The sequence below is a fragment of the Pelophylax lessonae genome (genome assembly GCF_965119305.1).
Source record: "Pelophylax lessonae genome assembly, chromosome: 1".
In the NCBI taxonomy this organism is placed as follows: Eukaryota; Metazoa; Chordata; class Amphibia; order Anura; family Ranidae; genus Pelophylax; species Pelophylax lessonae.
Window position 1 is genome coordinate 391,664,539 of NC_138768.1, and position 25,130 is coordinate 391,689,668.

At 41.2% G+C, this 25,130-nt stretch overlaps 1 protein-coding gene across 3 annotated transcripts in view; it reads right to left on the reverse strand.

Moving 5' to 3' along the window:
• The window catches only part of FREM1 (FRAS1 related extracellular matrix 1), a 226,311-nt gene that overhangs the window by 162,255 nt on the left and 38,926 nt on the right, over positions 1-25,130 (reverse strand). For all 3 annotated transcript variants that reach the window (XR_014225512.1, XM_082264047.1, XM_082264046.1), the window contains exons 3-5: positions 21,846-21,940; positions 17,946-18,247; positions 17,362-17,561 (exon numbers count right to left, since the gene is read on the reverse strand). Coding sequence is in view for 2 of the 3 variants with exons in the window: in XM_082264047.1 (XP_082120173.1) it covers positions 17,362-17,561; positions 17,946-18,247; positions 21,846-21,940 (597 nt within the window). In the remaining variant the exon portion in view is untranslated. The remainder of the gene's footprint in view (positions 1-17,361; positions 17,562-17,945; positions 18,248-21,845; positions 21,941-25,130) is intronic.

Here is a 25,130-nt window from a genome sequence, read left to right on the forward strand (position 1 = left end):
CCGGAAGTGGCTTTAATAATTATTTTTCCTCTTTTATGTTTGAAACAAGAGCCTACATTAAGTTTTTATAATGTCATTATATGTTTTTATTAGCATTTAGGCCATATACGTTTATATAAATGTGAAATTGGCGGATGGAGACTTTTGGTGCCATACACCCCAAAAATTACACAACGTTTGATGACCCTAGATGTTATTTAAAAAAAAATTAAAAAAAAAAAAAAAAAATTTTTTTATATATTTCTTATATATTTTTTATACATTTTTTACATATTTTTATATAGTAAATGCTTTAGCCATAATTATTAAAGCCACTTCCGGGTCCTTAGACCAAGTTTGTGGTATTTTTAGGGAATTTATGTGTTAATTTTAAACCCTTTTTAATAAAACTGAATAGATTTCACATCTGTCATATATTTCTAATAAGAGAATTCTGTCTGCCTTTTATTTATAATGGATTCCTTTTTGATACTTATATAGACAGATGAAATCGCTTGCCTTTATATATAATTCCAATATTTTTGGCACCGATAAGAACAGTTATGTTTTTTATACTCCGGTGTTATGGATGATTAGCTTTGTTGACATCCGATGTGATTGGCCGCAGAAGCCTCCGGAAGCGCTTTTTAGAACTTCCGGGTCTTCATCTCAACATACCGTGATTGGCTAACATTTGAACCGGAAGTGCGTCACAACACTTCCGGGTCCTCGCCACGGCCGCACCGGAAGTGTCCATCAGCCACACTATTTACATGAGAGATGCGAGCAGCACGGCTACAGCTCCAGTCCCAGAAGCCGACTTGTTAGTGGAAACGCGTCGGGGGGAGCTAGCCGTGTTGCCTATGATCCCGGACTACTGCAGAGGTCCTCGATCCAAAATTTACATATGCTGTTTTTTCTCCTGAAAATGTAAGTGTTACTCTTTCTTATTGGTTCAATAAAGTGAGGTAATGCACTATAGTCCCCTTCTCTTCCTTGGGCATGTTCTTGGTGGCGATATCCCCTTGAGTGGAAGCCTCTAGATCCCCACACTTTGGAAGCAGATGGTCGCTTTATTCCTCTTGTGAATTCTCTCCTACAAGCTGACCTAACGGACTCCAGGGTTATACACTATATGTTTGCATCTCTCCATCATCTGGTAAGAGTCCCTTCTTAACACTGGGTGCATCACGTGTACATTTGAGCACTGTCTGGATCACCGTTTGGGAAGAGGTTACCCTTATCCTTCATCACTCCCCAACCTCACTATATTCTTTGGATTTTCAAGACTTTTGCACAGTCTCATCATTTAGAATATAGACTTTGTGTTTAGCTGAACATCAGCAATCACCATTTTTGTGAATATTTGTGTTCCATAACTTTTTAGCGCACTCTGTAATTGATGTTTTTCATTTGTTACAACCCCTCACATATTTATATTTTTTCAGTGCTGCTTTTTTTCCACTCTTTTTCTCATTAAAGGTTCGCGCACCTATTTTTCTTTTCACCATTGATCATACACCTTCACAGGTTAGCTGCGTCCTTTTGGAAATGGATATTTTTGAATATCACAGTTCCCGTAAACTAGCAGTGGATGATGTATTCATTAGAAATAAAACTGAATCCACTGATCTCAGAGGAATATTCATGCGACTAAAAAATGTAATGGTGGCAGAATTACATGCCGCATGGGATATAGTCTTCCTAGAGAAATATATAGATGAAAAAATGGTTCCCCGTAGCCTCAGGTGGAACATTAATCCCGATCAAGGGGACACAGAGCTTCTTGAGTGGAGTCAGTTCTTCAATGGAGCAGGCATTAGCCTACTAAGTTTCCTTGTTGATAGAAAAAGGAGGAAAACCATTAGACTCAACAAGGAGATTCTAGAAATTAAGGAGAAACTGACACCATTCAAAGAAGAAGAGGCCTACAAAATTTACACTAAAGAACTTAGAGAGATCCTCACCATGGAGGAGGAGGAACAAAAAATAAAGAAAAGAAAAAAGTACTTTCGGGATGTGGAAGATTATAACTCCACCCGTGTGTTCAAATGGCAATTGAACACTGGGGAGAAATTTGGCTCCACCTCTAGCGGTTTAGCTAATCCCGAGGTTACTGGTACCAATTCCAAAGAGACACAGGAAACTATGAGTTCCAATAACCAAAAACTCCCTTCTATGGGAGATGCGGTACCCTCCACGTCTGGAGCCCATTACTCCAAATTCAAACCCCTAAAAGAGTTTGCTCCCTTAAAAGGGAAGGGAAACAGTGTCAAAGGGTCTAAACACCCTCAAGTGAAAAACTTAAGGTGGGAAGAGGAAGGTCATAAACCCACTAGACATCATGCCTCACCCTCTCCTAAATCATCCAGGAGATCTTCCCTGGACTATGAAGGAAACTACCCTGGACCTTCATATCAAGATCCAAGACAGCTAGTGTCTCATAACAGATATGAATCTTTGCAAGAAGACACCGAAGAGAGTGAAGACGATGAGTATGAACCTCCAAATAATTACCAAAAAAATACCCCCATTAGCCAGAAACCGAGGGGTTTTTTAGGGAAGGGCCACAACAAAGGCAAAAGAAAAAAACGAGGGGGTGCAGAGGAGGTGACTCCCGGAAAAAGAAAAAGAAAAAGATGAAAGGGCAGGGCATCTTTAATTTAAGTGGAATCACGCTAACAGACTCTGAACAACGTACCCTCGATAAAGGCCTAAAATATGCACCAAAGAAAGGTATCAACAAATTTGACACATTTATTGATGTGCACAAATTTGTCAGAAAACTCAATGTGAAGAGACATTTTCTATCAAATGCTAGGGAAAGAAATTATACCAGCTATCAAGTCTCTCCATATACCCATACCAAACTTAAAAATGCCTCACTTTTCAACCCTTCAGGTGTAAAAAGTAGCAACATCACGGTATTTAAAGACCTTGTTCTGAAAGACCTAGATGAAGCCAAATTTCACCATCATCGTCAGAAGGATTTAATGACAGGAGTTAAGTCACTGTGTGAACGGAAAGACTTAATTATCCGCCCTGCTGACAAAGGAGGCGGAGTTGTACTGCTTAAGAAAGAGGATTATATAGAAGAAATGGATCGCTTGCTGTCTGACAGCGACACATATCGGATCCTTCCCAATGATCCAACCTATTCATACAAGAGACAACTAGAGAGGTTGATATTGAGGGGTCACCAAGAGGGCATTCTCAATGATAAAGAGAAAGAACATCTTGTTCCTTTAGCCCCGAGAATCCCACTTATTTATTATTTACCTAAGGTCCACAAAAGTTTAATTAAACCTCCGGGCCGTCCAATAATAAGTGGCATAGATTCGGTGACCTCCCGAATAGGAAAATACGTGGATCATTTCCTCCAACCTCTGGTACAACAAACCCCTGCGTACCTGAAAGATACGTCCCAATGCATCCAGGAACTTACAAACCTGGACGTAGAAGGTGAGGTATTGATGGTTACAGCAGATGTTTCATCCCTGTATACCATCATACCTCACCAGATGGGATATGAGGCAGTCAGCACTTTTTTGGAAAGCAATTACGACCTCCCACTCAAACAAAAAATATTCATTCTTGAGTTATTACAATTCGGAATGGAGCATAATTATTTTTTCTACGGTGGGAATTTTTATTTACAACAGACTGGCGTGGCAATGGGAGCTAAATTTGCTCCCAGCCTTGCCAATCTGTTTATGGCACTCTGGGAGGACCGCAACATTTATGCCGCTAGAGAACCCAACATCTTTCTATGGAGAAGATACATAGATGATGTTTTATTGCTGTGGAAAGGTGACATCTCTTCTCTTCAATTATTTATGGATAGACTGAACTGCAATGATTGGGGCATTCGCCTCACTTATCAGTTCAGTGAAACATCCATAAATTTCCTAGATCTGGTTATATACAGGATGGGAAGTAAATTTGGTACGAGAACCTTCTTTAAACCCACGGACAAGAATGGGTTCATCTCCCTAGATAGCTGCCATCACCCTAACTGGCTAACCTCGGTCCCCATTAGCCAATTTAGGAGGATACGTCGTAACTGCACTGACTCCCAAGATTTTGAGGTGCAAAGTAAAATATTGAAGGATAGATTTGTGGAAAAGGGGTTTAAAGAGGAAATTCTGGAACAGAATATCCTTCAAGTTAAAAATGTACCTCAAAAAGAGTTAGTGGTGCCCAAACCCAAACCAGAAAGTGCCTTTTCTAAGTTTGAATATGCCTTTATTACCTCATTTTCAACTGGCTATAGGTGGGTCAATCACACCTTCAGGAAGTATTGGCATATATTAAAAGGAGACAAAATACTAGGACCAACACTTCCTGAGAGACCCCCTATTATTTTCAGGAGGACTAAGAATTTGAAGGACATTATTGCCCCTACTCCAGTAGAGAAACCCACCATCCCGAAAATGTTTTCTAATATGAAAGGTTTTTTTCCCTGTAAGAAATGTCGGGTTTGCAAAGAGTTGAATACACAGAGAACTCAGTCCTTCAACTCTACCGTTACCAAGAAAAAATATGACATCCAAAACTTTACCACTTGCCATCACAAAGGGGCGGTGTATCTCCTAACGTGCGGATGTGGATTACAATATGTTGGGAGAACGATCAGGACCCCCAGTATCAGAATAGGTGAACATCTCACCAATATACAAATAGGTTTCCCTGGTCATAGTCTCTCTTCCCATCATGATAAGTGTCACAATAGAAGCTACTCAAATTTGAAAGCTGTTGTGATTGAGTGCTATTCCCCACATTGGAGGGGGAGTGACATGAAGAGATCTATTTCCAGGAGAGAGACGTTTTGGATTCATGAACTAAAATGCTATCAGCCATGGGGTATGAATGTGGAATGGGACATTAATGCCCACATCAATAATGAATAACCACACACCCACATAGGATAATAACATTCTAAGTTTTTTCTGGTCTACCTTTCCCTTCCCGCCCTGCTTTATTACCTTCCCTTTTCCTCTTTTATGTTTGAAACAAGAGCCTACATTAAGTTTTTATAATGTCATTATATGTTTTTATTAGCATTTAGGCCATATACGTTTATATAAATGTGAAATTGGCGGATGGAGACTTTTGGTGCCATACACCCCAAAAATTACACAACGTTTGATGACCCTAGATGTTATTTAAAAAAATAAAAAAAAATAAAAAAAAAAAAAAAATTTAAAAAAAAAAATTTTTTTATATATTTCTTATATATTTTTTATACATTTTTTACATATTTTTATATAGTAAATGCTTTAGCCATAATTATTAAAGCCACTTCCGGGTCCTTAGACCAAGTTTGTGGTATTTTTAGGGAATTTATGTGTTAATTTTAAACCCTTTTTAATAAAACTGAATAGATTTCACATCTGTCATATATTTCTAATAAGAGAATTCTGTCTGCCTTTTATTTATAATGGATTCCTTTTTGATACTTATATAGACAGATGAAATCGCTTGCCTTTATATATAATTCCAATATTTTTGGCACCGATAAGAACAGTTATGTTTTTTATACTCCGGTGTTATGGATGATTAGCTTTGTTGACATCCGATGTGATTGGCCGCAGAAGCCTCCGGAAGCGCTTTTTAGAACTTCCGGGTCTTCATCTCAACATACCGTGATTGGCTAACATTTGAACCGGAAGTGCGTCACAACACTTCCGGGTCCTCGCCACGGCCGCACCGGAAGTGTCCATCAGCCACACTATTTACATGAGAGATGCGAGCAGCACGGCTACAGCTCCAGTCCCAGAAGCCGACTTGTTAGTGGAAACGCGTCGGGGGTAGCTAGCCGTGTTGCCTATGATCCCGGACTACTGCAGAGGTCCTCGATCCAAAATTTACATGTGCTGTTTTTTCTCCTGAAAATGTAAGTGTTACTCTTTCTTATTGGTTCAATAAAGTGAGGTAATGCACTATAGTCCCCTTCTCTTCCTTGGGCATGTTCTTGGTGGCGATATCCCCTTGAGTGGAAGCCTCTAGATCCCCACACTTTGGAAGCAGATGGTCGCTTTATTCCTCTTGTGAATTCTCTCCTACAAGCTGACCTAACGGACTCCAGGGTTATACACTATATGTTTGCATCTCTCCATCATCTGGTAAGAGTCCCTTCTTAACACTGGGTGCATCACGTGTACATTTGAGCACTGTCTGGATCACCGTTTGGGAAGAGGTTACCCTTATCCTTCATCACTCCCCAACCTCACTATATTCTTTGGATTTTCAAGACTTTTGCACAGTCTCATCATTTAGAATATAGACTTTGTGTTTAGCTGAACATCAGCAATCACCATTTTTGTGAATATTTGTGTTCCATAACTTTTTAGCGCACTCTGTAATTGATGTTTTTCATTTGTTACAACCCCTCCCTGATAATCCTCTCGGAGTGGTAAAAATCTATTTCCAGAGGGTTGTTGGCTATATCCTTGTTGAGGGGCAGCTTTCCCCTTACCTCTAGCCCTTCCCCTACCACCTCCACGGCCTCGTCCCCGTCCTCTGGGCTGAGTCCATGTCTCCGTTGAAATAAGAGGATAATGAGACTGGCCAGAACTCTCACCAACTTCCATTGGGGTACTGGGGGGGGTACCAGCTAGCTTACTCTGATAATCACCACTATCCCTTAGGAATTTCTTCCTTTTTTGTTTTTATCTTTACATTTTAGCGCAGCAATATCCCCATTTTTATATTCTTGCTAATTAGTACATGTGCTGCTGCTTTGTGAATTCTGAGTAAGGATCTGTCGAGCGAGATATCCACATTTGGTTTTTTCGCATCATTATACCAGTGTTGGTTGGCCTTTCTGTGCTTGTACTATCATGGATGTATTTGAGTACAGGAAGACCTATTCCATCAACCTGGAAGGCATTTTCTCGACCTCTAGTGAGCCTGCGGATGACATGAGTGGTCTCTTTTTGAGACTTAAGAACATCATGACAACCGAGCTCCACACGGGGTGGGATATTGCCTTCTTTGAGAAATATCTTGCTGAAAGTATGGTACCTAGAAGCCTGAGGTGGGAGGTGGCACCACAGAGTGACATCTTAGATTTAGATGAGTGGTACCAATACTTCAACAAGGCAGGGCTTGAATTACTACGTTATATGGTAACCAAGAAACGGCTTAAACTTAAGAAATTGGATGAGGAGATTAATGTTATTAAAGGCAAACTGGAGGAATTTAAATCTAAAGACCTCTACAAACAAAAATCTGACCTCTTAAAAAAGCATTTGGAAAAGGAGGACTTAGAACAGAAAAATAAAAAAAGGAAGAAATTCCTAACGGATAGTGGTGATTATCAGAGTAAGCTAGTCTTTAAATGGCAAGCCAATAGGGACCCGGCTGATGTTGGCACAGGACAACCCTCTCAGCTGGTACCCCCCCCAGTACCCCAATGGAAGTTGGTGAGAGTTCTGGCCAGTCTCATTATCCTCTTATTTCAACGGAGACATGGGCTCAGCCCAGAGGACGGGGACGAGGCCGTGGAGGTGGTAGGGGAAGGGCTAGAGGTAAGGGGAAAGCTGCCCCTCAACAAGGATATAGCCAACAACCCTCTGGAAATAGATTTTTACCACTCCGAGAGGATTATCAGGGAGCCGCTCAATATATCACCACACACCCGCAACAAGAGGAATACATACCTCCTTTTCAGCCACAGGGACCCTATTATCAGAATAGAGGGAACCAACGGCCACAGACTTCACAGGGATACCACCAGCCTCCATCTGCCTACTCTAACCCTCCTGGGGGGCAAGGCTCATGGAACCAGCTTAATACCCCTTTTCACGGGGGCACCCCAAAAAACAAAAGGCAAAAGGAGGGCAGAGAGGGACTAGAGGGGGGCGGAGGGTCCGCAACAAAAAGAAGTCGGCGTTGAGGGATCGGGGTTTGTTTAATTTGAGTTCAGCTTCTCTTTCGGTTGAAGAGAAGCATGTGTTAAATCATGGACTCAAGTTTGCTCCCCCCCGACCTCTTAACAAATTCGACACTTTCATAGACCTTCAAAAGTTTGTGCGTAAAATGAGCATTAAAAGGCATCTGATGGGGAACCCCATCACCCCTAGAGTGGAATATAATATGGGCATCAAGTCCACTTCATTTTCCAATGCCTCACTATTCAACCCCCCAGGTCCTTTGGCTCCCACCCTGACTGTGTTCCGAGATTTGGTTGCCAAGGACTTGGATAAGCTTAGCCTCAAAAAAGTCCATCAAACACATATGTTTGAACGGGGACTTCGCTCCTTAAAGGAGCGTAAGGACATAATTGTGAGGCCAGCAGATAAAGGGGGAGGAATAGTCATTCTGGATACTGTGGCCTATAATGTGGAAATGAATAGGTTATTGTCAGACCGGGACACTTATATTCCCCTGAGGGGTAACCCTACGACATCATACAAAAAAGAACTTGTCGACTTGGTGGAGGATGGCTTTCAGCGCAAACTCCTTACCAAGAAGGAGAAATCCTTTTTGGTACCATCCGCCCCAAGGGTGCCAATAATGTACTATCTACCCAAGGTGCATAAAGATGCGGTGAACCCACCCGGGAGGCCAATCATTAGTGGCATTGATTCGGTTACCTCCCGGGTGGGTAAATACATAGACTTCTTTCTCCAGCCCCTTGTGAACAAGACCCCCTCATTTTTGAGGGACTCTATGCAAGTCATTAATATACTTAAGGATATAGAGTGGAAGCACACCTACATCTTGGCCACTGCTGATGTTTCATCCCTTTACACGGTTATATCACACCAGCATGGAAGGGAGGCTGTTGAATATTTCTTGGGTCAGAGCACTTTGTTAGGTCTTCAGAGTCAATTCATCTTATCCCTGTTGGATTATGCTATGGCCCATAATTTCTTCTGGTTCAATGGCACTTATTACAGACAAAATAAGGGGGTGGCCATGGGCGCAAAGTTTGCGCCAAGTATGGCCAATCTGTTCATGGCCAAATGGGAGGAGGATGTCATCGGTGACGTTCCGAGACCAGAGATAGTTCTCTGGCGGAGGTACATCGATGACATCCTCCTCCTATGGGATGGTGACTCTGAGTCCCTTGAATCATTCATCTCTGCACTGAATGACAATGACAGAGGAATTAGATTGGTGCACGAATGCAGTAGATCTGAAATTCATTTTCTAGATCTTAAAATTAAAGTGGTTGGTAGTTCCCTTGAAACCTCTACTTTCTTCAAGGAGACTGACAGGAACGGATTTATTGACACATCTAGTTGCCACCATGTGTCGTGGCTTAGATCCGTTCCTGTCAGTCAGTTCTTCAGACTCAAGAGGAACTGTTCCAATAGAGCGGACTTCCTGCGGGAGGCTAGCTCCTTGAAGTCCAAGTTTTTGGAGAAGGGGTATAAAGAACAGGATCTTGAAAAAGCCCTTATGCAGGCAGATTCCCGTAATAGGGCTGACCTGTTGGTACCACGAGAACGTGAGAGTAATGATGATTTTCAGTTTGCCTTTTTTTCATCATACTCCGTTCAGCATTTCTCTGTTAAAAAATTGATCAGGAAGCATTGGCACATCCTAAAGAACGACAGCCTCCTGGGCCCTGTACTACCTGAAGCTCCTAAAGTCATTTTTAGGGGTGTGCCTCCGCTGAGGCTTCAAGTGGCCCCCAACATTGTGGATCCACCTAAGACCATCTCTTTTTTTCAGGAGAGGGGTGGTTTTTATCCATGTAGAGGTTGTGCCATCTGCAAGGTTAATGCTTGTAGGTCTAGGAGGGTTGAGACGTTCTTTTCCAATGCCACACAACGTAATGTTAAAATCAAGCCGTTCATCACATGTTCCACACGGCACGTTGTCTACCTACTACGTTGCCCTTGTGGCCGTGAATATGTGGGTAGGACGATACGAAAGTTACACGTGCGGTTGCAGGAACATGTGGCGAATATACTGAAGGCATTCCCAAAACATAGTGTCTCTAGACACTATGATGAATGTCATGGGAATGACCCCAAAGGCACTGTCTTTTTAGGCATTGATAAATTTTCAGGCAGTTGGAGGGGTAGTAACCGTACCAGAGGTGTCTCACAACTAGAGACCAGCTGGATTTATCGGTTGAAGACCTACGCCCCTCACGGGTTAAATATTGATTGGGATATTAATTCCTTTATCAATAATGCCTGATGAAGGGGTTTTCAGTATGTTCTGCACTGTTGGTTATCATAATTTTATTTTGTTTTTATTTGTGGGATAGTTTTAAATGTTTTTATTCTATATTTTTTGTGATGCTATTAAACTGTCATATTGTGTATCATATTTAGTTCACATTTTTAGTTACATTTATAATTTTCCCTTCATGTCAATGTAAGTTATGTAATGGAGCACTCTCGGGAATTTTTGTTTCTGGCCGCTAGATGGCGGTGTTTCCAGGCAAAGTCTAGCACGGCTAGAGTAGAGCACTGTTTCCCTGGTTACCTATAGGTTTCCCCCGTTTTGAAGCTCTTTTAAATAAGGTTTCTTTCTTAAGATCAAATATGCACTAGAAGTCCTTTGAAATATAAGGCACATATATCTCTTGTGCAATCATGTTAATATTTGATCGGTTTATCGCTGTTTGCGGTCTCCAATCCCGGGTTTAGCTCCGGATGTTGACATTCAAAGGTCACACATCCTGTTCCGGGTCGTTGGTCTCCTTCCTGTTGATGGTTTGGGATGACCACTTCCTGCTGGCTCCGGATTGGACCCAGCGAGTTCCGCCCTGTCTCACCCAGCATATAAGGAAAGACGTTCTGCCATAGGCCACACCCCCTGACGAAGTCACGTGTTGATGAAACCGGTCAGAGGAGGAGCCTGCGGTTCGTCGTGCTGAGGCCAGCAAGGAGACACGGCGGCCATTTTATTGGTTGGAAACAAAGGTTCTGAGAGTATAGCTCCGAGACATGCTGTGATTTCTTCATGCAAACGTGAGTTGCCACTCTGCTTTTACTGAATAAACCTGTGAACGTACTTCACTATTGGAGTTGTCCCTCTTTTCCTTATGTTCACTTGTTCCGGTCGGAGCTGCTGAGGGAACACTGGGAATCGATACATGTCGATCTTTGCACTGATTTGATCACACAGGCTGTCTTTGATCCTTGTAATGGGGGTCATTGCAATTTGGTAAGAGGCCATTTATTATCTTGGTGGCGGTTCCTGCACTCGGGGCTTTTTCCAAGTTTGAAGTGGTGGACAGTTTCCCTTCTTTATTGGAGCACTCTCTGATGAACTTTTGTTTACTGCACTTTTGTATTTGATCCATTTGAACATTTGTATGGACTGTGGATTCAATTGTGTTAGCGCTGCACCAATCCCATTCTATATTACAGGTTACCAGTTTAGAGTTAGAGGTGAGTTCAGATGCTAGAATTATTTCTCTAACTCTGGTGTTCCCAGCGATACCTCACATGTGTGGTGCGATCATTGTTTACATATGCACGCGGGACTTATGTTGGCATTCGCTTTTGGGCATGAGCGTGAGGGGATGGGGTGCTTTAATTTTTTTTTTTGTATTTTAACTTACATTTTTTTTTTTTTTATGTTGTTCCTTTGTTTATTTTTTTATTTACATTTTACAATGGTTGTGATAGCTGGGTAGAGATAATTAGTCTTTACTGAAAGATCTGAGGTCTTAGACCCCTGATCTCTCTTATGCCCTAAAATGCAGCTGATCTAACTGAGATCAGTTTTATTGGCTGCTTTACTAGCTGGTAAGGACTAGTGAACAAACAGCTGAAACCAGAAGTGATGAAATCTTCATTGCTTCCGGTTTCTTATGTCACAGGGGAGAAGGAGGAAAAGAAGTTTGTTCCATTCTTCAGTGTCCTTCTGATGCAAGAGGTCATATTGGTGGAATGGGGTAGCCCAGGAAAGGCAACGGGAAGGGGGCCCTCTTCCGTGTCCTGTAAAAGCGATTAGACGGCTATAGTGCTGCCTGGATCACTTTTGTAGGAAAGCCTATCACCTGTTCTAAAAAAATTATATCAGTATAAGGATATCATCCTGGTATAGCCATTTTCACCCAAGGACCTACGGGTACATCCTAAGGGCTGGAAGTGTGTAATTGGTTGATGGTGTTATCTGCTTTGGTTTGACCCAGTTGTCTTTGTTGAGATTTTTGTAAATCAGCCTCACTCTTTGAATATATTACCTTACTTACTTCACCCTACTTGGTGCATCCTTTTTTTAAGCCATCATGCACAAGGCAATAAAATCCTATATATTATTCTTTGTTGGTATGTGATTCACAAAAAAAAGAAGATTTTATTGTAATCAAATACACATATTTCCCTGTACTATAACAAATATTTAGCAAAGCACCATCTGGATAAATAGATTGCTGACAGATGTAAAGCAATACTAAAAAAACAAATAAACAAAACCATAACATGCTAAATACTTTAGCTACAACGTTTCAAACACTTTAATATCATATAAACAATATGCTTTATGTCCCTAATCTGTTCATACATACTCATGCATTACCGTAACAAATCTTAGATAATTAAGACCAAAGTAATCATTTGGTGGGAGTGTCAACCTATTCGAAGTTCCTGGGCTACAATTATTCACCTATATAATGAGGTTTACCAAGAAAATATTGTAAACTCTCCTAAAGTGACACTCCTTACCATGCTCCCACAAACTCCATTTGTGTCCAAAAATTTTATTTTAAAATGTTTCCTTTTTGTTGCTCATCAATACCCAAGCACTGGAATTCATCCCAGGTCCCTAATCTAGACAAATGGCTGGATTTACTTCATGATATAATAATACTTATGAAATGACTAGTGTCCGCTGACTGAGATACCACAGAAAGGTTTCAAATTATTTGCCCAACTGGGATAATATATATAAAATTGTAACCTTTAAAAAACCTCCTGATCCACCATTATACTTATCAGAGGTGTCTTTTCTCTTAAATTCCACTTTGTCCCTGCCATTGCTTATTCCATTATTCTTAGCTGTTTTCTATTTTAGGTTCCTAAATACTTAATTTATGTCTTTAACCACTTTACCGCTAAGTACTGGAATAGTACTGCGGCAAAGTGGCTCGTTCCCGTCTGACGACGTAGACCTACGTCGCCAGACTCCTCCCCTGTAGGCGGCGCTCGCGCGCCGCCGGAGGCGCGCTCCCGCTGTTTTCATTCACAGCAGGAGTCGGGCCAGGGGAGGAGCAGCGGCGATCGCCGCTGCTCTGCCCCGATCGTCGGGGATCTAGTGTGGAGATCCGCCCGCCTGTGTAAACACAAGCGGGCGGATCTCCTCAGTGACAGGGAGTGACAGATCAGAGTGTTCAGCATAGCTGGACATCCGATCTGTCCCTGTCTCACACAGTCACCTCCCCCCCACACGTCAGTAAGCACCAGGCATACATTAACCCCTCCCTCTCCAATAAAATTAACCCCTTCCCTGCCAGTGTCATTTTTACAGTAACAGTGCATATTTATAGCACTGATTACTGCAGTAATGTCACTGGTACCCCCAAAAGTGTCAAAAATGTCAGTCAAGGGTCCGATCTGTCCGCCACAATGTCGCAGTCCCGCAAAAAAAATCGCAGATCGCCGCCATTACTCGTTAAAAAAAAAAACACCAAAAATTACATAAATCTTTCCCTTTGTTAGTAAACGCAATAACTTTTGCGCAAACCAATCAAAATACGCTTATTGCGATTTTTTTTTACCAAACAAAGGTAGCAGAAAACAAATTGGCCAAAAATTTAAAAAAAAATTGGTTTTTACATCTTTTTTGGGGGGAATTTCATATAAAAAAATGTGAAAAATATTGTTATTTTTTCAAAATAAACGCTCTTTTTTTGTTTATAGCGCAAAAAGTAAAAATTGCACAGGTGATCAAATACCACCAAAAGAAAGCTCGGTTTGTGGGAAAAAAAGGACGTCAATTTCGTTTGGGTACGGCGTCGCACGACCGCGCAATTGTCAGTTAAATTCGCACAGCGCCGAATCGCAAAAAGTGGCCCAGACGTAAGACAGCAAAATGCTCTAGTGGTAAAGTGGTTAAATTCCAGGATTGCCATTCAGCTAGTCTTTTCCTTTCCTTTTTCTGTTTTCTCTATGACCCTCCCTCCTTTTTTCATTTTTTTTTTATTGCTCCTATTTTCTAATCCTATACCCTTTCCACTTTTTCTCTTATCTCTTTATTCGATTTCTCATTACACACAATTTTCACGCTTTTTCCTTTTTCATTAACTGCCCATTTCCCTAATAATGTCTCAATGGATCCACAAGTTTATTTCATTTTCTTGATCTGACATTGAAGGTCCTTCTTTTATGTATTGTATGTGTCTAACTTGATTAGAATAATTCAATCAGGTTATGTTGAGTAGGGCCATGAAAGGAAAGGAGTGAGCAAAAGTTCTCCTTGCAGCAACATTCGTAAAGACAATAAAAATGGAAACAAATCTGAGAAAAACAAAGATCAATAAAACCAAAATACAATTTTAGCCTTGAGAATGTATGTGCAAAGAAACTCATCACAATACACGAAAAAATTAATAATAAAGACATCAATAACCAATACACTTTTTCTAACCCAAGCTACAAAGATGACCCTTCATTAGTAGAAAACATCATCATACTGACCCTGAGATCAAGGCCATCAGTCAAAGTGCTATTGAATCTATGTCAACAAATTTTGAGAAATACTCCATGAATGACAGACTGGAATTGAACATTTTATATTTCAACACCAAAGAAAGGAGACCTGAAGGACTGTTCGAACTATCAAACAATTTTCTTGACACTACACATCAGCAATATTATACCACAGGCTTTTCAAAGCAGACTAGAACCTTAAATGTAAAGAGAATTTACAAGTTGTACAAACTGGACTTAGAAAAGGAAGCGGATCCATGCTAAATAGTTGAAAAAGACAAGGAGTACAGGAACAAAGTCATCTTGTGCTTTACTAAATACAGCAAAGCCTTCAACTCTGTTGCATTATTCTTATGTAGAACCTCTATACCTAGTCAAGATGCCACATTTTTTACAGAAAATAGGAATACAGATTGGTTCAATAGTGGCAAATATATAACGAAAGAACCAGGGCTAGAGAAAGATGATAGAGGTTTCAAGATTGTTGGAAGAACATCAACAGTCTTTGATATCTTGATGACACTGTGTTCAATGCTGAAAATATAGAGAATATCAAGAGCTTCATACCTGGGATGCCAGGTAAATATCATGAAAACTAAGGTTATAGGAATAGAAAAAGACTGTAAATTTAGAGTTGATGGTGAAGTCATCAAAATAATAAAGAGCTTCTGCCTCCTTGAATCATTTCTTTTTTTAGCAGTTACAAAGAATCCAGCAGTCAAGTAATACTACACTGACTGGCAATTGAAAGTCCTAGAAAAGATCTTCAAAATTACTGATGTACTGTATCTATGAATGCAATGATCAGATTTCTAAGCTATGGCCTTTTTTGTCTTTCTTTTTGGACATGAAAGCTTGACAATAAGGAAGCAAGATAAGATAAGCATCGCTGCCTTTAAAATTTGGTGTTGGAAAATAATTCTAAGGATATGTGGGCAGCAGTGAAATAAGCAGTCAGTAAATTAAGCCTAACCTTTCACTTGAAGTCAAGATAAATTAGCTAAAAATAATATTTGGACATATGGGGGTCAATTTACTGGTTTCATTTTGCAAGGGAATTTTCTCCATAGTTTCGTGAATAAAGTAAATCTCTTCTGACTTCCATCATCCAATCATGTTTTTCCTTGCAAGTGATTGGGTATTCTTTGGTTTTGGTTCTGGTTCACCACATTCACTAAGCTCTATAATTCCTTTGTAAAGTGCAATTTCCCTTGCAAAAGGACCAGGTTATTTGCCTTTAGTAAATCAACCCGTGTTATGAAAAGAAGCAATTCCCTGAAAAAGCTGAATGTTCCGGGGGTGCTGTATATAGTTACAGAAAGCATAAACATATTAGTGAAAAAAAAATAGGACACAAATAGAAGACATCCCTTTCAAGAAACACCTTTACAGTATATGGTTGCCAGGAGTTAAGATTGACTTCATCGCACTTAATTAATAATTGTATTTCTGCAATTTCCATGGCTCTGCCCTCTATCCTAGAATAAGGGCAACCCCTGTGTTTTTTGCATTTACACTAACTTGATGACGTGTACATTTAAAGGTGTTAATGTGCTTTGCAATGCTAGAGAGTCACATTTTGGTCTGCTTCACATCCTAATATCCTATTTTGGCCTGCTTCACATCCTAGTGTTGTATCCTAATTCGGTCTTCTTCTAAATATCACTTAATACCACCATAATTCTGGAATTGATGTCACCCAGCATAATCTGAGCCAGTGGGTTGAGAGCAACAGGGCCTTCTCTCTCTCAGGTAAATAATCACTGACACCACTAATCTATTTTCTTCCAACTGACCATCAACATAGGAGAGCAGTACACTAACAACCAATGTAATGGGGAAACACCCAGATTTTATGGACTAATTTTCCACTGACCATTGGTATAAAACTCACCATATGCGCTACAATCTGTGCAATCAGATGATGATGTTTTGAAAGTGACGAAATGCGTAGGGGCAGAAACTTCCAGTGAAGCAACTTCCGCCACTTGGAACACACGCTGGCTTCAGACTGGGTTAGGAGCAGCGGGCACTCCCGTACAACACAGTTGGCAAGTCATCCGGATGCCAGGGGGGCACCATTATATGAGAGTGCAATATATTTTATATATTTTGCCATGATTTTATTTAAAGGAATACTGCACTATAATATCTATTCTTGTTCCTCCTTTCTGGTAAACATTGGGACTACTGTGACCGGAGGATGATGTGAAATGGGTTAAGATTATTACTTGACCATTCTAGGAGTATTCCTAGGTGGTCAAAAGCATCCAGTGAGTACAATCTAAGTGGGGGCACTGGTGGTGAGGCTGTGGTGATTATTTGTACCACAATTACATTCTGGAAGAAAAAATTGTCATCTAATGTTGAAGAACTTGGTTTTTATTGACTGGGACATGTTTTAATGGATATATCACCTTCAACTGTTTTATTGACGAGACGAAGCTTGAGAACTTTATTTTGGAATATATTATTTGTTTGTTTCCATTGAATTATCCCTTGAGTGGATATAGCACTTTGTGTATTAGTTTATTACATAGGCACCTTTCATGAGTATGACATATTTTTTCTGGTCTTTGCACAGAATATATGAGTTTACAATTCAAATGGTATATTGGTACCTTGTGGGATTTCTGGGAATAACATTGCACAGAGCTATTAGCACTTTTTTTCAGAGGGCAGAGCAGCTTCATTTCCCTTATATTTAAAGTTTTTACTTTCAGACATTGGCTATCTATTTTGTGTAGCACAGTACCTTGTACAAGGATCTGCTTCTTGTGTCAATAAGATCCAACCTGATGGTAATATAATCAATGTTCGGTGATGGCGGATCTAGGTGCTGGTACCTGATACCCATTAGAAGAAAGTCCTCACAACTGGTTTTTATGGTCTTTGGCAGCTTATTCAGCCCTTGAATGCAGTCTCCACGCTTGCACAAGGGACCCATCTTCTGGTCTGAAAAGTAACAATGAGATTATCTATTTTTCATTCTTATGCAGAAGGGCTATACATCCACTGCTGGAATTCATTGAACATTTCTTTAAAGATTAACTAAACTCAAGAACAAAAATGCTGCAGCATACAGTATTCGATCTGCTTGCTGCATTTGTTTTCTTTTTTTTAAGTGAAAAAACAATTTCAGCAATTACAGAAAATACTGGTTGATCTTGCCAATAATGCAGTTTCATTGTCACTTCCTGTGAGCTGCACCAAAAAATATCTTCCACTCTAGCTATCGTCTAGCCTATAGTCGAAGACTTCTAGTTGACAGGTGAATGTAAACAAAGGGGAAGGGATAGTGTAAAAAACAAAATAAATTATGTGATGTGTTTTCCTTACTGGAGCTACTGAAGTAACTGGGTGGGTGGTCTCCTCGTGGTTGCTCTTTGACAGGATCTCCAGTGACCAGTTGTCCATGAGCTGGCAAATGAGTTTCTATAGTGGCCACTCGAATAGTGCACTCCAGATTCATTCTTTTTTCATAGTCCAAGGTCAATATGTTCTTATCAATAGCATTTGATAGCCCATAAAATTCTGTTACTTCCATTTTCTTGGGTCCCAAGTTTATGATGTTACAGTCTGGTTCAACTAGCTTCACCCTCAGTATAAAGTTTTCAGTAATGGTTTCATTTTCTGTAAACCTGCAAAATTAGCATATTTATGTTTCTGGTAATATTTTGTTACAAAATAATAGGACAATCATACAGTTCTCAATATTTGGTAATGTATTTCTTTTGTCTATAACAGGGGTCTCCAAACTTTCTAATCAAAGGGCCAGTTTACTGTCCTTCAGACATTGAGAGGGCCGGGCTGTGGCCATTGGCAGTAGAAAACGTCCCGATGTCAGTGGGAAAAAATAATGCGCCATTGTTTGTTTCAGTGGGAGTAATTGTGCCTCATCATTGGTGTCAGTGGGAGGAATTGTGTCCCACTGTCTGTGGAATTGTGCCCCTCACTGGTGTCATTGGGCCCCATTGTTGGTGCCATTGAGGAATTGTGCCCCATCATTGGTGTCATTGGGCTCCATTGTTGGTGTCATTGGGAGAAATTGTGACCCATCATTGGTGTCATTGGGAGGAATAGTGCCCCTTCATTGGTGTCAGTGGGAGGAATTATGCCCCTTTGTTGGTATCAGCAGATGAAATAGTGCCCCAAGGTCTGGATGAAAGCAAGCAAAGGGCCGCGTCTGGCCCTCGTCCCACTGGTCTATAATATACACTAATGATAATAAAAACTAAAGCTTTCAGATGGTTTCTAATATTTAATTAGTATGCATGATTATTGGAAATATGAAATGTATGTTCTGTGTATTGGGAAAAATTAGGGTTCATTCACACTTATGAATACACCCCGTCTGTGATCAGCTACAAGAACCCCAGCCAGGGTTCTGCATTTAGCTGCGAGTAGGCAGCCCCATTGAAAGCAATAGGAGGCTGCCAACTCTTAATTATGTGGATGGAGGAATTTGTTCAAATCATCTTTTGCCAGCTTTATAGTAGCTATGATAACAATTTTCCCTTATTTTTCCCTTGAAAATGTGTCAGCTAAGACACACAATGGAGGTAACTTCATGATGCTTAATAGTGAATGAATAATTATAAGAGATATCGCACGCAGACATCCCAGCAGGGAATTTTATTAGGTAACTAATTTACCAGCTGTTTTATATAAAATATAATATAACAATTTTAGTGAATGAGACTAATGCCGGCCCATGTTTTGTCTCTTTTCTAAAATAACTAAAGCACTGTCAAAGATTTTCAATGAGCAAACAATGGAGTCACACTGACATGTTCCTGTTGGCTTCTGCCTAGTACTTACAAGTAGTGTTGAGCGAACACGGACTGTATTATTCGGGTTCGTACCGAATAATTGGATTTTTGTTACCCGAACACGGACCCGAAAACTTTACTGTATGTTCGGGTTTAAAATCCGTGTTCGGTCATTTTATTTCCGGGTTTGTATGTAATGGTGCGTTTTTAATGGCGGGCTTTCAACAGCCAATCAACAAGCGTTTAACTGGTGTGCGCTATCACAGCCATGCCTACTAATGTATTAGTAGCTGTGATTGGCCATCTGAAGCATGTGACCATGTCTTTATAAGTTCGAGAGCCCCAGCGCGCTGCGCCATTCTGCTGTAGTTTAGGGAGAGAGCACACATCATACGTGCTGGCTGCTGATTAGGGACAGACAGTGAAAAATTGTATTGTGTGCGAAAAGAATGCAGGGACAGGTCGGAGTGCTGCAGGCAGGGCGAGTTATTAGGGCATTTTAGGGCGAGGCTGGAGAATAGGCAGGGTCAGTGTTCTACATCGATTTTGCTGTGTGGGGGGTTGGTTGTGCAGTGCCAGTGAACGATCTTATCGATCATTTTAGGGCGAGGCTGGAGAATAGGCAGGGTCAGTGTTCTACATCGATTTTGCTGTGTGGGGGGTTGGTTGTGCAGTGCCAGTGAACGATCTTATCGATCATTTTAGGGCGAGGCTGGAGAATAGGCAAGGTCAGTGTTCTACATCGATTTTGCTGTGTGGGGGGTTGGTTGTGCAGTGCCAGTGAACGATCTTATCGATCATTTTAGGGCAAGGCTGGAGAATAGGCAGGGTCAGTATTCTACATCGATTTTGCTGTGTGTGGGGTGGTGCAGTGAACACAATCTTTTTGCCCGCTGAGGAGGAGGGAGAAAAAAATCAATTTTTATCAGTCAGTTGTGTGCAGCGTTTTTGCTTCAGTGCTGCTGACTGTGATAAGACACTGCTGTGTTCACATGTGCTATTATTGAGTGATGATTTTCAATTTTATACACTTTTTTCTATTCCACTATTCAATATACACCCTTTTGGGTTAAAAAAATTAAATTGTGGCATAGTCTGTACTAATCTATTTAAAAATTACAAACTTAAAGGGGAATTTTCTTTTTTTTTCTGTTTTTTTTTGTTGTTATAAGTTATTTCCCTATCCACATTTGTTTGCAGAGCACTTGCCATGCTCTTAACTACGTTTTGCTGCCATTTGCAGCACTCTAGCCCTTTCCATTGGTGTTTTAGAGCCATTTTAGTGCCTGAAAGTTCGGGTCCCCATTGACTTCAATGGGGTTCGGTGTCCGGGTAAAGTTCGGAAAAAGTCCGGAACACGGACCCAGACTTTTTTTTCAAGTTCGGCCAAACCCGCCGAACACGGACATCCAGGTGTCCGCTCAACTCTACTTACAAGTTGTATGTGCATCGCTGGCACTTTCTGCATAGTATTTATTAGAAATACTTTTGCTTTGCCAAAATGTGTTCCCAGATTAGTGAACAAAATATAGCACCAGTAAACCACTCCAAACATACCACTAGAGCAGAGTTTTTAGCAATGGTACCTCTCTATTTAAAACACTGCACATGCGTAAAGTAGAACTATAGGCAAAACTTTTTTTTTCCATTTTGGATAGAGAAAGGAAGGGTTATAACCCTTGTAAGGTTTATTTTTGCCAACTTTGTTCCATTGTGCAGATTCCCCTTCACTTCCTGTCCCATAGCCAAACAAGAATTGAGAGACCCCCAGAACTCGTGTCCCCATTGGAAGATTTCTCCTCTATTACTTTTATGGGGACAACCCAAAAACTTTCTTTTACTTTCAGTTTCAATGATAGTGGGAAACAGGACAAATAGAGAGGGTGAATCTATCCATACCTCCCAACTTTTTGAGATAGGAACAAGGGACACCTATCAGCAAAAGTATGTAAACATAGGACATGCCCACATAAAGAAGTATACAAAAAAAAGATTAGTTAAACCCACAAGTGCTTTTTTTTACCACTACTATTCCTTTATATTGACTTTGCAAATGTACAAATGCAGCAATTTAGAAATTGGATGAAAGGTTTAGCACTGGAAAACACTTTTTGAAAGAGAAATAGTGCATTTTATATACAACTATACAGATCAGACCATAATGAGGGACAAATGAGGAGGAAAGAGGGACAGAGGGACTTTGTTCCAAATCAGGGACAGTCCCTCTAAATCAGGGACAGTTGGGAGGTATGTCTATCTAACAGGGGCACAGAAAGCAATACAAACTGACAGGTGTTCTAACCCCTCTCCACTCTATCTTAAACAAAAAAAAAGTTTTGCCTTTGGTTATACTTTAAGGAACTACAAGTAAGTTCTACACATAATATTAATTATGCATGTCTCTTACACACAGCATTTAATTTTGTGGCACTATATCAATGATAATGAGAAAACAGCTCGGACTGACCTGTAAAGCCTGAGCATAACATCATCTTCATGTAAGATTGGGCAGCCATTGTGAACATATTGTACTTCTTTAGCCAGAAAATGGCAGTCAAATACCTAGAAAACATATTGATATAAATGATTACTATATTACATTGCAAACTGTGTATAAGGATGTATAGGATTTGCATGTACATAATGTACAGTATACCTAATTTGTACAACATAATATATAATGCTTGCATGCACTAGAAAACATGTATTAATTGTATAAAAGAAATCACAATGTTACCAAAAGTAACCACTGTACAGCTGACACAGGTTTAGTGAAAGTTAAAAAATTATAGATACCCATATGTTTATGGAGGACTACGCATTTTCTTTTTATATTGTTTTTGTAAATCACCCTTGTCTTGTAAATATGAATTAATGCATATTACCTCATAATAATGATACAAAGTATAATAATGGATATGCTAATTATTAGCTGATAGTAATAATAATAGCTGAAAATTGTGTCAAATTGTATTTCTTTTGTGCATTTTAGCAGTGTGATTATGCCTATCAACATGACAGATTTTCTTTAAATGAGGCAAATAATGCATAAAATCACACATACTCAAACTTGGCATTTTCAAACTAGAGCTGTGAGTTTACTTTTTTTGCCAGCAGGGGGCAGCAGTGCCTTTTCCAATTTGTTGCATGATGCGTCTGTAGCATGGTTGTTATGACATACATAAATATAAATTGATATTAGGGTCAAAACTTTTCTTTATTATTTTTAATGCAGACTGTAGTACTTACAGTCTTTGCTGTTTTGGATGATGAAATGTTCTTCTTCTTTTCTGCTGAATCATATGGTACTGTTCAACAGTAGCCATGGTTTTTGGTGTTGGGATGGCCCTTTTTCTTGCAGGTCCAAAGGAGCAGCCCTGGAGCCACCTTTGTGTGTGCTTCCCCGGAAGAGAGACTACAAGCCCGAAACTTTGAAGCTGCCTGCCCTGACATGTACAGGCAGCCAAGGAAGAGAACATGGGGCATGTATGCGCAATAGCCGTGGTTGCATTATGGCAAATGTAGTCCCAAGGAGGGTGGGCATGGCCATGCACAATATCTGTGGTTACAGTGGCACTGTGGGACATGAAATCATGAGCACAGACAGGGAGGAAAAAGTGGAGCACAAATGTGCACAGACCACAGTGGCAGTGAAATCATCAGACATGTGTAGTCTTGAAGGGAGGGGGTTGGGAACAGTGAGAGACTGTGGCGGTAAAGAGACAACATATAAGCAAATCACTGCATTTTATTGTGCAATGAAGGGTGTGTACACCCAAAACCAGGGTAGGCAACCGTTCAGAGGCTGGGATCTACCTGGACAACAGGGAAGAAAGCAAAGATCCCATGGTCGGGGGGCAGGGTACTAGGTGGCACCCTTAAAAAAAAAAAGATCTATCAAGCTCCCAATAAAAATACATAGAGATAGTGTTCTGTATCCCTCCCCCCCCCCCCCATGCAGTGTCCTTTGTCCCTTTCACATCACTCCAACCCCCCCAACTGCAGTGTCCGCTACCCCCCACAGTAGTGTCCTGTACTCCCCCAAAACAATGTCCTCTGCCCCCTTTCACATCATCCCCCGCCCCTGTAGTGTCCTGTACTCCCCATAACAATGTCCTCTGCCCCCTTTCACATCATCCCCCGCCCCTGTAGTGTCCTGTACTCCCCATAACAATGTCCTCTGCCCCCTTTCACATCATCCCCCGCCCCTGTAGTGTCCTGTACTCCCCATAACAATGTACTCTGCCCCCTTTCACATCATCCCCCGCCCCTGTAGTGTCCTGTACTCCCCATAACAATGTACTCTGCCCCTTTCACATCATCCCCCTCTGTAGTGTCCTGTACTCCCCAAAACAGTGTCCTCTGCCCCCCTCCCACTCTAGTGTCCTGCAATCCCCCAAAACAGTGTCCTCTGCCCCTTCACATCATCCTCCTCCCCCAATGTAGTGTCCTGTACCCCCCAAAACAGTGTCCTCTACCCCCTCACATCATCGCCCCCCCCCCCCATAGTGTCCTGAACCCCCCAAAAACAGTGTAGTCTGCCCCTTCACATCAACCCCCCTCCCTCCCCACTGTAGTGTCCTCTACCCCTCATAGCAGTGTCTTCTGCCCCTCTGCCCCCAGAAAGCAGTGTCCTCTGCCTCCCCATCCTTTAAAGCAGTATCCTCAATCCTCCCCCCCCCCCCCCCACTGTAGTGACCTCTGTTTCCCCTCCAACAGTGTCTTCTCCCCCCATATACACACAGGCTGTGCAGGTAGCACTTCCTACCTGCCAGCGTTTGTACAGCAGAGAGGAGATCAGGAGATGACATAGTGCTGACTGGAAGGCAGAAGAAGTAGCTGCCAGAGTTAACATTACATAAGCTGGTAATTGGTTGCTAGGACCATTTAGAAACCAATCACTGAGCAGCTCCTGCCCCCTCCCTCCATTCAGCACTAAACTGCCTCCCGCTCTCTGCTCTACAGTGATTGAGAGCAGCGGAGGCTGGGGGGAGGCAGAGCCATGGTCATGATCCACCTGTCGGCTCCGCTCCCAGCAGTTGACCAGTCGATTGCGATCGATGGCTTGCTGATCCACGACCTAAACTGATTCAATTTTAAAAAAGATGTTGAAGAGTAACATTATATAACAGTTTGTTATATCTCCTGGGGTCTCTGTTGGTGAGATCCCTGACCTTGGGTTACTTGAACTGTATGTCTGGTTTGATCATGCTGAGCGGTTCTCATTCTTTTTTTGGGAAGATTTAATTTTATTTTATATTATGGAGAGAGGAAGCACGGTAACATGGAAATTTGAGTGGGAGCAACCAAAACTCCCATATATAGCCTGCTGCTGAAGTAACTAAAGCATATAAGAAGTGAAAGAGTCTGACTCAACCCACCAGTTCCCACTTGCCTTTACACACACATGAACTTTAACGGCATTCCAGTTTTAGTCCGTAGGGTTCAATATTGAGTTGGCCCACCTTTGCAGCTATACCAGCTTCAACTCTTCTAGGAAGGCTATGCACAAGGTTTAGGAGTGTGTCTATGGGAATGTTTGACCATTCTTCTAGAACCCCATTTGTGAGGTTATGCACTGATGTGGACGAGAAGGCCTGGCTTGCAGTGTCCGCTCTAATTCACCCAAAAGGTGTTCTATTGGGTTGAGGTTGGAGACATGGCTGCACACATTTAATTTGGTCATAGATGGACTGAATTTGATTCATCTATGGCCATTCCTGTTCTAAAGCAGTCGATCCAAGGACCCACT